This window comes from Malurus melanocephalus, unplaced genomic scaffold (assembly GCF_030028575.1).
Source record: "Malurus melanocephalus ecotype Western Australia unplaced genomic scaffold, MMel_1.1 scaffold_291, whole genome shotgun sequence".
In the NCBI taxonomy this organism is placed as follows: domain Eukaryota; kingdom Metazoa; phylum Chordata; class Aves; order Passeriformes; family Maluridae; genus Malurus; species Malurus melanocephalus.
In genome coordinates, this window is record NW_026623523.1 from 232,547 (window position 1) to 246,511 (window position 13,965).

At 42.0% G+C, this 13,965-nt stretch overlaps 1 protein-coding gene across 5 annotated transcripts in view; it reads right to left on the reverse strand.

The window, feature by feature from the left end:
* Positions 1 to 1,325: 1,325 nt before the first annotated feature.
* The window catches only part of ZNF462 (zinc finger protein 462), an 88,642-nt gene continuing 76,002 nt past the window's right edge, over positions 1,326 to 13,965 (reverse strand). For all 5 annotated transcript variants that reach the window (XM_057376808.1, XM_057376805.1, XM_057376807.1 and 2 more), the window contains 4 exons: positions 8,855 to 9,078; positions 6,365 to 6,497; positions 2,926 to 3,040; positions 1,326 to 1,973 (listed from right to left, as the gene is read on the reverse strand). In XM_057376808.1, the coding sequence (XP_057232791.1) occupies positions 1,772 to 1,973; positions 2,926 to 3,040; positions 6,365 to 6,497; positions 8,855 to 9,078 (674 nt within the window). In that variant the 3' untranslated portion in view covers positions 1,326 to 1,771. The remainder of the gene's footprint in view (positions 1,974 to 2,925; positions 3,041 to 6,364; positions 6,498 to 8,854; positions 9,079 to 13,965) is intronic.

Sequence of the window (13,965 nt, forward strand, 5' to 3'; positions counted from 1 at the left end):
TACTTTCTACTTTTTGGAAAGAAACTTTTTTTTTCTCCATTTTTTTTTCCTCATTTTTCTATTTTTTTTTTTTTTTTTTTTTTCCTTTTAATTTTTTTTTTCTTTTTGTTCACAATCAGAACATACCACGGGCATCAGATCCTGTATTGGCTGCTCAGGCAAAATCCCCAAATTTGAGTTTTTTAATAGGCTTTGTACCCAAGGAGTAGTGCAGGATCAGCCACTTAGGTATGCAGATTTCTATCCACTCTACACTGCTCCCCTCATGCTAAAAAGCTAAGGAGGAGGGGAAAAAAACTTAGCAACTCCATCCACTGAATCGAGTAAAAGTAGTTCTCCAGGCTCAATGTCGTGTGTAACCAACTCACCTCCGCTTGAAAAAGATGTATTAACAGACACCCCTCCCACCCACCACACCAAAACAAAAAAATAGAAAAAAAAGAAAACACTCACAAACCACAGACGGAATTAAAAAAAAAAAAAAAAAAAAAAAAAAAAAAAAAAAAAAAAAAAAAAAAAAAAAAAAAAAGAAAAAAGGAAAAAATAAAAGGCAGCCAATCTCAACAAAAAGTTACTGGTGTGAGACTGATCGATGTTAGTATGACAAGCAACAGAACGGTTATGAGGACCCATGTGTTTGGCCCATGAGCTGCATAGCTGTGCTGTAAGTTTGGTTCTTTAGGTTTTTTTTTTTTTTTTAGTTAAAACTTCTTTGTTATCTCCATATGTTTAAAATTAACGACAACGACGAGGACGACAACAGCAACAACAAAAAAAGGTTCTATTCACAAGATCTAGTCTCCTTTCCCTGTCCCCCACTCAAAAAGAAATACTCATTTTTACATGAGAAACTTAATTGTGCTGTATTTGTAACACCTCAGGCTGATAGAAAATAAAACGTGTGGCAAACAAACCGCACAATCAGTCACATGAAATCTACCAAATACTAAAATTATAACTGAATACTAACAAACAGCTTACCTGGAATAAAGGATGACAATTCACAAACAGTTATCTAGGAATTAAAGTATCTCTCTCTTTTTTTTGTTTTTTTTTTTTACTAAAATAATTAAAAAAATCACAGTATTTTAAGAAATAAAACCCACACTGGGATTTTAAGCACAATTTGTTTTTCCTTTCTTTAAAACTTTTTTTTTTCTTCCTCCATTCACCACCTTGCCCAGCAGTCTCTCTACATTTAACCACAACAACAACAGGTAGTACTGACAAATGCAGAGATCTCCCTTGGTTAATTCTGAGGTACTAGGAAACAGGTGACTGTTTTTTAGCAAAGCAGTTTCTGTTTTGTTTTTGTTTTCTTTTTTTTTTTNTTTTCTAAAGCAGTTGCGTTCAGTCTGGAAAAGCATTACGTATTAAAACTAGAAAAACGCACACAAACTTGTGCGTCAAAAAGTTTGTCCCCCCACCACTTTTTCCACGCTCACGACGCTTGCATTCACAAAACAATCGAAGTTTCTCCACTGCAAAGCACGATGTGTAATGTAGGAAAAACACGGGGAGTTGCTTCATTAGTCCGAGACGAATGTAACTTCCCATTGTCAGATCCGGGAGGAAAAAGGATGCAGTGATGTAATGGAGCCACTTATCCCGTCACTTAAATAACTTTAATATACACACACTCACACAGGTACCAGTGCTTTGAAAATAGATCATTCAGTCCTAAAAGCAGCTTTATTTCTTCCTTCTGCCCACCCCGCCCCGCCCTGTCCCATCACTGTTCAAGTACGTCGATCAGGACCACACCAAACCCTCATTCGTTTTCGGCCTCCGGGGTGTCTTGGAGAGGTTTCTCGGTGGTCACCAGGCTGACCGCGGTGTCTCCGCCGAGGGAGTAGTCCACCACCATGGTCTCGATGCCCTCCTTGTCCTCTGGCAGCTCGCTGACCGCCTCCTCCACGTCCTCCTTGGGCTGGCTGTCCTCGCCGCTCCTGTGCTTGCTCTCGTTCAGCGCCCTGCGGAGCCAGGGAAACAAGGRATGGTTGGGCACAGGGGACAGCAAAGCCAGCCCCTGTGTGTCACAGGAGGGACAGCAGCAGCGGGTCACCTGACCAAAAGGCAGGCACAAGCGGCCACAGCATGCCACGGGCTCGGAGGGAGAGACACAGGAAAGAAGGTGCCAGTGGGACCCGTGACGTTCTAGCTCTGAAACCAAATCTTCTTTCTGTGCTGGGACAAATTTGGGATCAGAGGGAACAACACAAATTGTGACAAGTTTATTCCCATCTCTCCCAGTGCCTTGTAAACAGGACTTAGGAGGCAGCAAACAAAGGCAMAGGAAAGGAGAACTTTTCCCAGAGAGTTAATAATCCAACAAAACTTTCCACAGGCTGAAGCATTTTAAGTACTTATATTCAGACTCATATTCTTTTAGGGGTAAGAGAAGTTATTACTTCTCGTCCCATCACAGTTAACCTGCAATATAGTAATTCAAATGCTTCCCATATGCTTCAGCAGCCTTGAATGAAATCCATGTTCTGAAGAAAATCTGGCCAGAAAACAGATCTCTGCTACCAATGAGATCTTCATGAAAAGAAGGAACCAGATCGTTCCAGAGATGCCTGTGATGTGCATCATCCTACAGCAWGCAAACTGCTGCAGAGAGGAAAAATTCTAAAAAATTTAAGAGTACACTGAGGGGAATCTAATCCTGGCCAAGAGGTATTCACCTGGGGACAATCTGAAGTTCTGGAATCAGTTAAATCCGATAGTTTACAGCCACCCTGGGCAGCAGAGTTAAAAAGGATGCAGAGACATCTGATGACTGTATCCACAGGGATTTGGTCCTCACASAAGTGTGTTTGCCTTCATCACAGCTTTTTGGGAGGGGAGGTTTGGGATGGGAGGAACACACAGAGACCTACTAACACCTCTGGCTGTTGGGTAAGGGAACACAAACCAACTTACATGCCGTGTCTCAGCACGTGCCGCTCCCACTCAGAGCCCTCTGTGAAGGATCGGCCGCAGAACTCACATGGAAAGCGTTTCTCTGGAGCGCTGCTGTCAGGAAACATCATGGGATCTGGAAAGAGACAGCACAGCCCAAAAATTCAGACATGCCGCGGCAGAAAGGGGCTACTGTGATACTGCTCTGATCATCTCTTCTCGTTTAAGTAACTGTGAAAATGTAACTTCTCCAAAGAAAAGTGACACGGTAAGTGACAAATCCCATCCTGGGTTTTAAAGTGTTTTTGAGAAAGGGTAACAAGTTACTACTCCTTTTTCCTGTATTTCAACAAATGATGGAGACTGTGGAACGGAAATTCTAAAGCAAAACTGCAAAGTTCAGGACTGACATGGTTGAAAGTAAAATTAAAAAAAAACTCACTCAAGCCTACCTACAGATTTTGGAACTGGCACTACAGATTTTAGGAAACACACAGATTTGGTCTATTTAACACGTGATTCTTGTAATAAGTCATGAAGTCTTGTGGATTAAGTCCTGCATCTTAAACTGCAAAGGTGTTTCATCCCATCCTAATCTTTTTACACAAAGTGCTCGGGGCCTCATTTGCAGAAGTGCCAAGCACCTTGTAACATGAGTGAAGTCCCTGGCACTCGGGGAGTGACATTCCTGAAAGCCAAGCTCCATGCGAACACAGCCTGCTCTGACAAAAGATGAAACATTTTCTCACAAATTAAGAAGATCACCGCACAAGCCATTAAAAATAATTGCATGAACCATCTCACTTGATTCTTTTGCTGGAAATGAGACAGCACCATCTGCTCAGAGCATTAATTCCTTAGCAGGGATTATCTTAAGCAAGAAATCAACAGAATGTCTTTCTGACTCCTCCTAAACTACATAATAAAAGAAAAGGGATTTTGCTTAATTTTGGTTCTGATCTCTGCTCACTTGATTTCTTCACTCTCAGACTAACTCTGTTMAGGATCAGTCTATGAACTCAAAATTCTTCACTCACTCCCTATTATCCATACCTAAGTCCTGCAAATGCATTTTTGTGACACATTTTTCACCAGTTAACCTTCACTTCAGGTTTATACAGAATGATTCCTGACACAATATTTTGCCTCCTCCCATGAAAGAAAAGTAAAAATCCACTTTGTATTTGACTTTTTACATGATTAAGTATCATAAAGCTGCCGTGCCAGGGAGAACACCAGAATGCAAGGAAATGCCATTAGCTCAGTTTTCATCTGGATTTCAGCACCTTGTGCGTGGCACAAATGTATAAACACATTGCAACTCACAGAGCAGTCATGACACAGGGCTAAATAATTTTGATGGGTATGAAATTTGAGAAGCAAATGCTGCTGATAAATATATATATATATATAAATGTGTATATATAAATATAAATACATACATATATACTATAGAAATAGTAAAATACAATATAATATATAAACAATACTATAACTATTAATAAGTAATAAATACCAACAGAAATAAAAAAAACAATCTAAGTATATATAAATATAAAAATAAACATATAAAAAACATTAAGGATATATGTATCCTTTACCACAAGCAAATTACTCCCTTCCTTTCCCACCCAAGACTGCAGCTCAGCTCTGCTGCCCAGCTCTGCCTGCCCACATGGACAGTGGCCTTTCTTTGGTCCAACAGCCCACTTGGAAAAGCCACAAACTCTTATTTGCACCTTCAGCACTGTGCAGAGTAGCTCAAGAAATCCTGAATTTCTCCCCAATTTACAGAGCTCAGAGGGTGCAGACAGATACCTGGAGCACCCAGAGGCACTCTCAGCACTCTCTCAACTCTTTGCTAAGAGGGYAAACCATTTCTGTGCCACAAGCATCTCCTCAAAATGTCTAGGAAGATGCCAGTGTGCAACTTATCATCCAGCCATGCCTTCAGTTCCTGTCCTACTGGGACATTTTCAAAAATCTTGTACCTTACAGAGATAATTCACACAAGGTATCTGTAAAAATGCAGTCAATACAACTGAATCTTTTCTGAATACCTTTGTTTTAGCAGGCGTGTTTTCTACATTTTCTACCTATTTTAGTAYATTACAAATGGCTAAGAGATTAAAAAGGAGAGAAAAAATAAAGATGGTGAAACATCAATCCTATGGGCCAGAGAGGAAAGAGATGCTGCAAAACTTGAAAATATGCCTGATGTTTTAGGCTGATCATCCAAACAAGCATGCAGAAAACATTTTAGCCAGTCAGAGTTTTAAAAAAAACCCACAGACACAGGTGAAAAAAAAAGTACAGAATCATTAGGACCTTTCTTAACTTGAAACATGAGGGTAACACTTATTACCCCTTGCAATTACAAAACTCCATGCTCTGAAATGCCGTGGAGCTGACGTCCCTTTAGGTCCTCCTCTGATTTTTCTGCTGCTCTGCCTAGGACCTTGTGAAGGATATTTTTCATTAGAAATAAAAGGTTTCCTATCCAATTGGCTTCCTTCCTCRTTTTAGTAAATTCCATCACTAATTATTCTTGAAGTACAAACTGAAGTTATGTTGCAGGGACACTGAACAAAACCCAGGATTCTGAGGTCTTGCCATTAACAGGTAAGAAGCATGATCTGAAACCCCGTGATACAAATGTGAATCCAGAAATTAAAGTTTTTCAACACTTGAAAAATATTGTGGAGAGACACCTTTTCTTTTGTGAAAAGCTCTTGAGTGAGTTTGAAAGATAAAAAARCAAATTTTACAAATAAAACAAAGTATACACCAAGTATTGGAATAACCTGGCTTTCACAAGAGAAAGTTGCTGGAAAAGAAACCCTTCCTTTAATTAACAGAGAACATGGAAAAGCCTACTAACTTCAACCAAACCAAAAGCACATGACCTAGCCTTGCTGAAATGAGTGGGATTATTCTTAGATACAAACTTATGCACATATTTAAACACAAAAAGGTACAGACAGGTGGGGCATGGATGCACCCTGGCTCTGGAGCTATCAACTGCAGCAACTACAAACAGGACTGATGGGAAGAGAGTAAGCAACAGCCCATAAAGCAGCTTTCATCCCTCACTTGGACAAGGCCAAATGAAAGCTGCAAACTGGTTACCAAAGCAGAAAACCTGACAGAGCACTGAAATAYCCTTACAGTTTTCCAAGCCCTTACAGATGTTATCTGAGCAGGCAGGTGAGTCACAGATGCTATCTGCGCTTTCTCATAGTATGTATTCCCTCTTAGCAGGCAGAAAACGTGCAAGGAGGATAAGGAATATGAGATTCCCGCAGGAGCTGTGTCTTCAGGAAAGCCACATTCTGTTTCTGCTGCGGAGCGTATGCTGTACACTCCACTGCTGACCTCGCATGGTTGAACTGGTCAGGCATGTGGCAACGCCTAACAAAACCCAACAAACCCTCCAAGCACACCAAAGAGCTGCACTGACCTCTCTCTTCAGTCTTGGGGCTTAACTCTTCTTCTTTTTCTTCTTCATCACTGCTAGAGCTCTCTGTTTTCCCTTTCATTTGCTCCAACTGGTCCAAGTTAACCCGTCCAACCAGCTCAAAATTACGACTCACCTTTGAAAGAAACACTTGTGTTAGCAGCCAGCACAGTCACCAACCAGCCAGAAAAATGGCCCCATATGCACAACAAAATTCAGTACACCSCAAAGCCTGCCCAGCTTGAGGTGACACACAGTCCAAAATCAAATTAACATGCATTTATTTGCAATGACAGTGATTCTTMAATTGCTGTTTATTCTGCATTTCTCATTTCTATTTTTCGGAAATTAATGAGATTCAGTAAACCCCCTTCATTTCTTTATCCCAGGAACGTAAAACATTAAATTGTATCCTCATTTTTATGGCAACATTCAACCACTGTGATCAAACACTGCTACCACACATCGAACACTGAAGGAAAACTMTCTGTGACTGGTTCATTCAGCTTTACTCATGAAAGGATGGTTCTTTTTTATTTTTTTTTCCACTAAGCACATGGCTGCTTTGTGCCACACACACTCTCACTCATTAATAACAGATTAATTTTCATTACGCCGGGCTGCAAAGTGCTTTGCGAACCGATACACAGACTATAATGGGAACACTTCACCCGGCAGTCAAATTCAGCTAACCCTGGGGTGAAATGCACCAGCTACTTAACAGCTCACAGCAGCAGTATGAAAGGAGCAGCTGAGGGCACRGGAGTCAGGAACTCCACCACATCCAACAGAAACAGCGGAGCGGCAGCCCAGATTTACAGCGGAGGCGGAGAGCATGGAGCATGACCAGGACACTAAGGCTAATACTTGTTGGATGACAGGCACCCTCTGAGCTCATTGATCACTGCTGGGAAGGGTTTTGGATTCATCTTTCATGCAGAGAGACAGCCCTGCAGCAGCACAGGCACTGAGCCACRGAGGCAGTGAGGATGGAGACGGAGAACGCGGTACCACGCGTCCAGCAAGATGCTGAATGAAACATCAACACCCACCGACGGCTTTTTATCCCTCTGTGAGAAAGGAAATGTGAATGATCCTGAGGAGGATGTAAAGCACACTGTAGTTTTCATCCAAACAGCAAAGTGCCCTGAACACAGAGGTGTGAAGATCCCTGGTACTGCATACAGACCATCGTATCGACGTTCTCTAACTTCACACATCACCCACCAAGGTTCAAACAAACAAGAGCTCAAGCAACACACTTGATCCAACTCAGCTCACATACAGGAACTCTTTTAAAGGTGTAACATATAACCTTGGTAGTATCTGAGCCCAGAGCTTAAACTGGAGAGGTAAAATAGACCAATGGAAAAAGGGAAAACAATACCCTAAATTACCAGTGGCACCACTGCAGGTCCAGATTGGAAGAGAGAGCTACATTAAGGGAATAATCTTCCCATCTTGATGCACTGTGTCAAAAAAACCCCAAGCAATAATTCTTCCTGGATACACCAGGAACCTTGCTGTGATGACTAGGAGGTGTGGAACTCCTTGTGCACCACTTGAATGGCAAAAGACACCTCAGAGGTGATAAAGATGGCAGATGAGTGTAGCAGACAAACGCAAATTAACAAAATCTGTTTTTACAAGATGGCCAAATATTTTTAAGCATGTAAAGTGTTGGGGTTTTTTTGGTTTTGTTTCTTTTCTTTCTCCTGGGACTTCTGCTCCTAATACCTTCCATATAAATATATTTTGCTTTTAGGAAAAGTCATTCACTCAATTAAGTTTTCAGTGAGGACCTTGGGCAGCTCAGCTCCAACAGGTGAAGGTATATAGCTGCCTCCCCTGGAAATATGCCAAGGAAGCACTCTAGGAAATATTCCAAAATACAGCTCAGTAACTCAGCCACAGAAATTCAAAGCTAACAGTCTTTGGAAAGCCTTTAATGACTTCTCAAAGACTGGACTCAGGTAATCCACAAAAACTCCCAAGCAGTCTTAATTTAGGACCTGGTTGGACTTGCTGTTTATCTTTCCCCTGTTAAATGTACAGAGGGATGTATAGCCCCCTTTGTTATTAAAATATGCATGGCATGTGGTGCTGCTGTAGTTACCAGAGCAATCCCGTGTTTGGAATCTCCTGCCTTTTACAGGGGCTGAATCACACTGCCTTGGTATTGTTCCATGACCCTTTCCCCGCCCCCTTTAAATAAACCCAGCATAGACAAGAGCCTTTCCCAGATAATTACAATCTGCCTGCAGCAGYTTGCCAACTCTGATCAATCTGAACAGCTTCAGAAACGCTTATTTTTCAGTTTCTGAAGGGGAAAAAAAAATGAGACAGAAAAATGAGGAAGGGAAGTGCAACATGGGATTAGTTTCCAGATTTGGGCAGGAAGAGAAAAAACCACAACAATGGCTACTCAGACAAGTGAACTAACAGTGTTTGCAAAGAGTAAACCACCACAGACTAAACCCGTTTGGGTCTCACCTTGTGCTCATCTCGCAGGTGAGCATCCAGCTCCTCCGTGTGTTTGGTCTCGTAGTAGCAGAGTTGGCATTTGTAAGGTTTCAGTTCATTGTGCTTCTCGATGTGCTGCTGCAAGCTCTCGTCACTGGAGCAGGTGAAGGTACACTTGTCGCAGCGGAAAACAACTCCCTGCAGGTACTTGGACAGTTTGGAGCGGCACACCTCGATGGGAACGACCCTCTCCTCTGTGGGGACAGGACAGCATGGGCTCAGGGACACCAGAGAACAGTTTTTTCCGCGAGTATTGCCTTATTGGCCAGTTTTAATTATGGCACAGATGCAGTTAAGGGGATAAAAGGGTCTTATTTTGGTATTTAMTGGGATTTTAGGTGCACAACCTGACGGAAAATGTACACTGTGTATAACACACATACAAATTGTATAGATTTTACTAATTAGTATATTTACTTAGATTTTTTTTTATTAAAAAACTTAACAAATGAAGTAATGTTTCCTTATTTTAGAGAATTCTTTTCTTGGATGAGGTTAGGGCTTCATTTACACAACATGTTTTAGAGAGGAGGTTTCAATCAAGGTTGGAGCCTAATTTGAGATAGCACAGGGCACACTGACTCTTTATTGAGGATGTCTGGCTTTTTTGCCTGGCAGAACTCTTAAATTAAGTTAGAATATCAGGCTATAAGAATTATAAGTATGTAGGCTAAGGGTATAAGAGATACACAGTGGGTACAGAAAATGTCTAAAAGGGAATAAAAATATATAAAAGGGCACATAAAAAGGAAAGGCAAAATCATCAGGTATCACAAGCACAGGGTAATCTCCATAAGGCAGGTGTCCTCTGCAGCTGGTATTGGGTGAGGAGAACAGGGATGGAAGGGTTTGGGCCAAGTGAGACTCCATCTCTGAGTCAGAGGAGCACAGCCCGGGAATACAAAACCAGCCATAAATCAGCCAAGACCAAAAGTGCATTTTTGTTCATTGCTTGACAGCAGCCAGGAACGGCTTCTAGAAAAGCAATAAACAGGAAAGCTGCAGGATGCTCTCCCAGTGCTCCATGGGCTGCTGGCTCTGCATAAACCAGGGCTGGTGTCCTCACCATCACACCCAGAGCCACCCTCCAGGGACTGAGGAGCTGAGCAGGGCAGCACCTTCGTTGGAGAAAAGGCTGCACTGTTCAGCCAGCAGCAGAAACTTCCTGACGTGCCCAGAGCTTTCAGAAAGCTCAGACTCCAGCTCTGCACACAAGATACACTGAAAATGCCCTTGCTGAGTTTTTAAACCCTCTACTTCTCTAACAAAGCACTGATGTTTAGCAGAGCAGCAATTAATTTTGGTTATTTGACACAGCCAGAATCCCGATGTGCCTCAGCACTCATCCACTGTGGTTCCCTCCAAGCTGTGTGCACAAGAGAAACCTTCCCAAATCTGACTGTTCAGCTGAGGGTCACCAGCAGATCCTCATTAAGGCTTTTGTTACCCACACTGGCATTTTGAGCTAGAACACTYGAAACTTAGCACTGTTCCCCCTTACTGACTGCATAATAAAGGAGGAGTTTGATCCTCCTCATCCACGCTCATCCCTAAGGACAGGCAAAGAAAAAAGAGGCCTGAATCTGTTATGGTAGACAAGAAGGCTGAAGAAGGAATGTGAGACGTGGCAATGCACACATGGATCTGAGCCAACGGGCCCTTTCTCCGAGCAAGGAGGGTAAAATTACATCCAAAGACAAGTACAGAAAAACACACTCCCTTTGCAGAGACTTCTTTTCTACGGCTCAACAAAATATTCCATCCTGCCCAGCTTCTCCCTGAACACGAAACTTAATCCTATCCCCTAACTTCCTCTTTTTGAAGTTTTCTCCAAAGCTATGCCTTAACAATAAAAAAAAGAAAACAAACACCCAAAGACTTGTGACTCTTTTCTATACCAACAACAGCTCCTCTAGCTATAAAGAAACAGAGCAGTGATCATTCAGGGTGGAAACAGGCGAGAATAGGATTTAAGACACAGCAGAATTTAAAACTGTGGTGCTGAGATCACTAGGAAAACTTTTTACAAGGTTGTTGCAGCTGCGTGCTTCTGGACTCACAGAAATAAGTGACACAGCTGGTTTCAGAGGTGAAAAAGCCAAGTGAAGTTTTCAAAACCAGAAATGCTAATTAAAATACCTTAAAAGACACTTTCCCCCTCATGCCTGGCATGGATTAAATAAGCTAAAACATGGGACTGTGTAAAATCTTTAAATCTACCAGTCTGAAGTAATGCAGCATTTTTGAAATCACATTAAAAAACCTATTACCTCACAATCATACACAYAGGGTCCCCAACTCAAAGGCAACAGAGTAAAAGCAAAAACCATAAATTGTTTCATAGATTAAAAGGTTTCAATTTCGGGGAATGATTTATAACTTTTACACTATGTATTCACATCAGTGAACTTCCTCCAAGCAATGACTYTGGAACCTGCAGGGCTGCTTGGGCTCAAGGTGATGCTCTCACCTCCAGCTTGCCCCTGGAAAGTTCTGTTTTTTTACTAACTTATTTAGAATGCACTTATCACACCTGGGCAACTAACAAAATTATAGCGAACCAAAAAGCCCCATACACAAATTGAAGAGGTAGTTTCTTTACCCACATGTAGACTTCCTCAAAATTCATCAATGTCTATTCAGAGACTACTGTAGACACTCCACAAAAAGATGCCCTGGCTTATGGAAGAATTTTGAAAGAGGCGTAATTAAAAAACTAGCAAAATAAACACCTAAGAAAAGCATCAGCTTGGTTTAAGAAATCAAATCCTTCCCTTAGACTGGAATATACAGGCTGTTTGTATCAAGAAATTAACTGTAATAGCATTAACAACTATTTGCAGTACTGTTACTCAAAGCACACATATATTTTTTTTTGTTCAAGGCAAAACTGAGCTCAGGACTCCATCACTCCTTAGTTGGAAGGAAAAATCTTTATTCAGAAACAAACCAAATTATAACTTATTTCCTTCCTTCAAAGGTAAACAAAAAAAAAGCACTCCTACCATCTAGACACAATTATTTGGTCATCTTGGGTTTTGAAAATACAAATTTTTGTGAGGAAATTAAAAATGCAGTCACAGAACATGTAGGATTTGCATTCCAGTAGTCAAAAGCAAGCGCCACACAARGATTCTGCATGTATCTGTGAAATTATATGTACAATGGAAAATGCCAGAAACAAGAAAGTGCAAGGAATTGGGGTATGTAGCAAGGAAGCCTTTGGGGTGGTAGACAAATCTGAAAATTTATCTCAGAAGTTACTATTCAAAACATATGGATGCTATTTCTCTTATGTGGAAGAAGAAAATCACTAGTTCTCTAAAGGACAGAAAAAGGAAGGAAAATGCCCAAGGTTCTAAAAGCAGAGCCAAGTACATTGTACTCAGCCCTGGAAAGCATCAATTTAGTTCAAAATGCTTGAGGAGAATGTCTCTAGAAGGGGAAATCAGGAGGAAAGGTGGTCAGGCATTGGCAGGGGCTGCCCAGGGAGGTGGTGGAGTCCCCATCCCTGGATGTGTGCAAAGAACAACTGGAACCTCTCCTTTTTCATGGGAAGCAAATTCCTTGCCTAGCTCTTTTTCCTCACTAGGCATTCAGGCTTCAACCTGATATTCTTCTAACCCTGTGAAATTCAGCCTCTGCAGCCACTCATTAGGAGGCAAATATATTCTCCATTTCAAGCACATGCTGCTTCACCAAGGATTAGGGGTGCAGCAACTCGGAAGTAATCCAAGAGTCATGCATCTGTAAACGTGCCTTCTACACAAAAGGAACCTTAACTGCGGATGGATCAAATCCTTCACTCTTGATTTTAYGCACTGCACCACTCCATCTACCTCAAAACTCATTTTCTTGGGCCACAGCTCAGGGTTATGCCCTTGCTTTGCTGATGCAATGGCTGTAAAACAGGAAGGCTATCCCAGGCTACAGCGACTATCCCTCAGTCAGTCGCTCTTTCAGTGCAGGCTAAATCTTGTCAAAACCATCAAAACCATCTGCTTCAGCTGCCACACAATTAAACACAACAGATATAGAGGGCTGTTTTTGAGCAAGATCCATGCACCAGAAAAAATTTTAAAATAAGAACCCCATTTYCTTCATTACCTGGATACGTAATGTCGAAGAAAAACCCTTTGGTGGCCTCTGAGACTCTTTACAGCTGCAATCCCACTTGCACTGAAATTTCTTTTATTCTGTTTTTTTCTCTCCCAGCATCGTGGCGCACAGACCATCGTGTCCTTCGCTGCAAGATTTGTTCCAGCAGCAAAATCCCTCGAGGGTGGTTTGCGCAACTGAAGCAACACCTCTACACAAGAGCAGACCCTCAGTTTCACTCACCCAGGAGGAGACAAACTCCTTGCAGCTGGTCAGACACATTTCTGCAGAGCTGCTTGAGCTCATGAAGTGTTCTTCCACTTCTGCAGCTGGACATTCCCAATACCAAATCTACACACGATGGAAAATACCCTAAACCTATTCAACTCCCCCTCAAGCTGTCTGTTTTGAAGGTCTGGCATTGTCTACTGCAGCCCTGGCACAGCCACAAAATGGAGCAAACTGGGCAAAATCTGACATGGCAACACCTTCASAGACAAGAAGTAAAAGCCAAAGCAACTGCCAAACCCTTGCAACCAAATACGGYAGCTTTGTAATGTGCTTTCTGAATCACTGGCAGGTTATTTTCCTCAGATRTTTCCTCGGAATAGCCCTGCCAGCAGAAAGAAATTTGAATTTTGCCAAGCTCACTGCGCTGGTACAGGAAGGACTTCAAGATACCAACACTGAGAAGTGGTATGCTACAAAGAATTAGAATAGCACTTGTCACACCAGAATCTCCTCCAGGAAAAAAGATGGCACGCAGAATTTGTGTTTGCTCACCACCAGTAGCCCACTGTGAAACTCTGCCCAACCTGCAGGCAGGCAGAGTGCCATCCCAACACATGGGTTTGGATTTCGGCAGCCAACAGACCATCTACAAGCATCAAGTGTGATAGCTGTGGGCAGGAATCCCAGCCCAGAGAGCCCAAACTGCTGCCTCTCCTGAGACAGCAAGCCCACAGTTAATAGAATACAGAAAT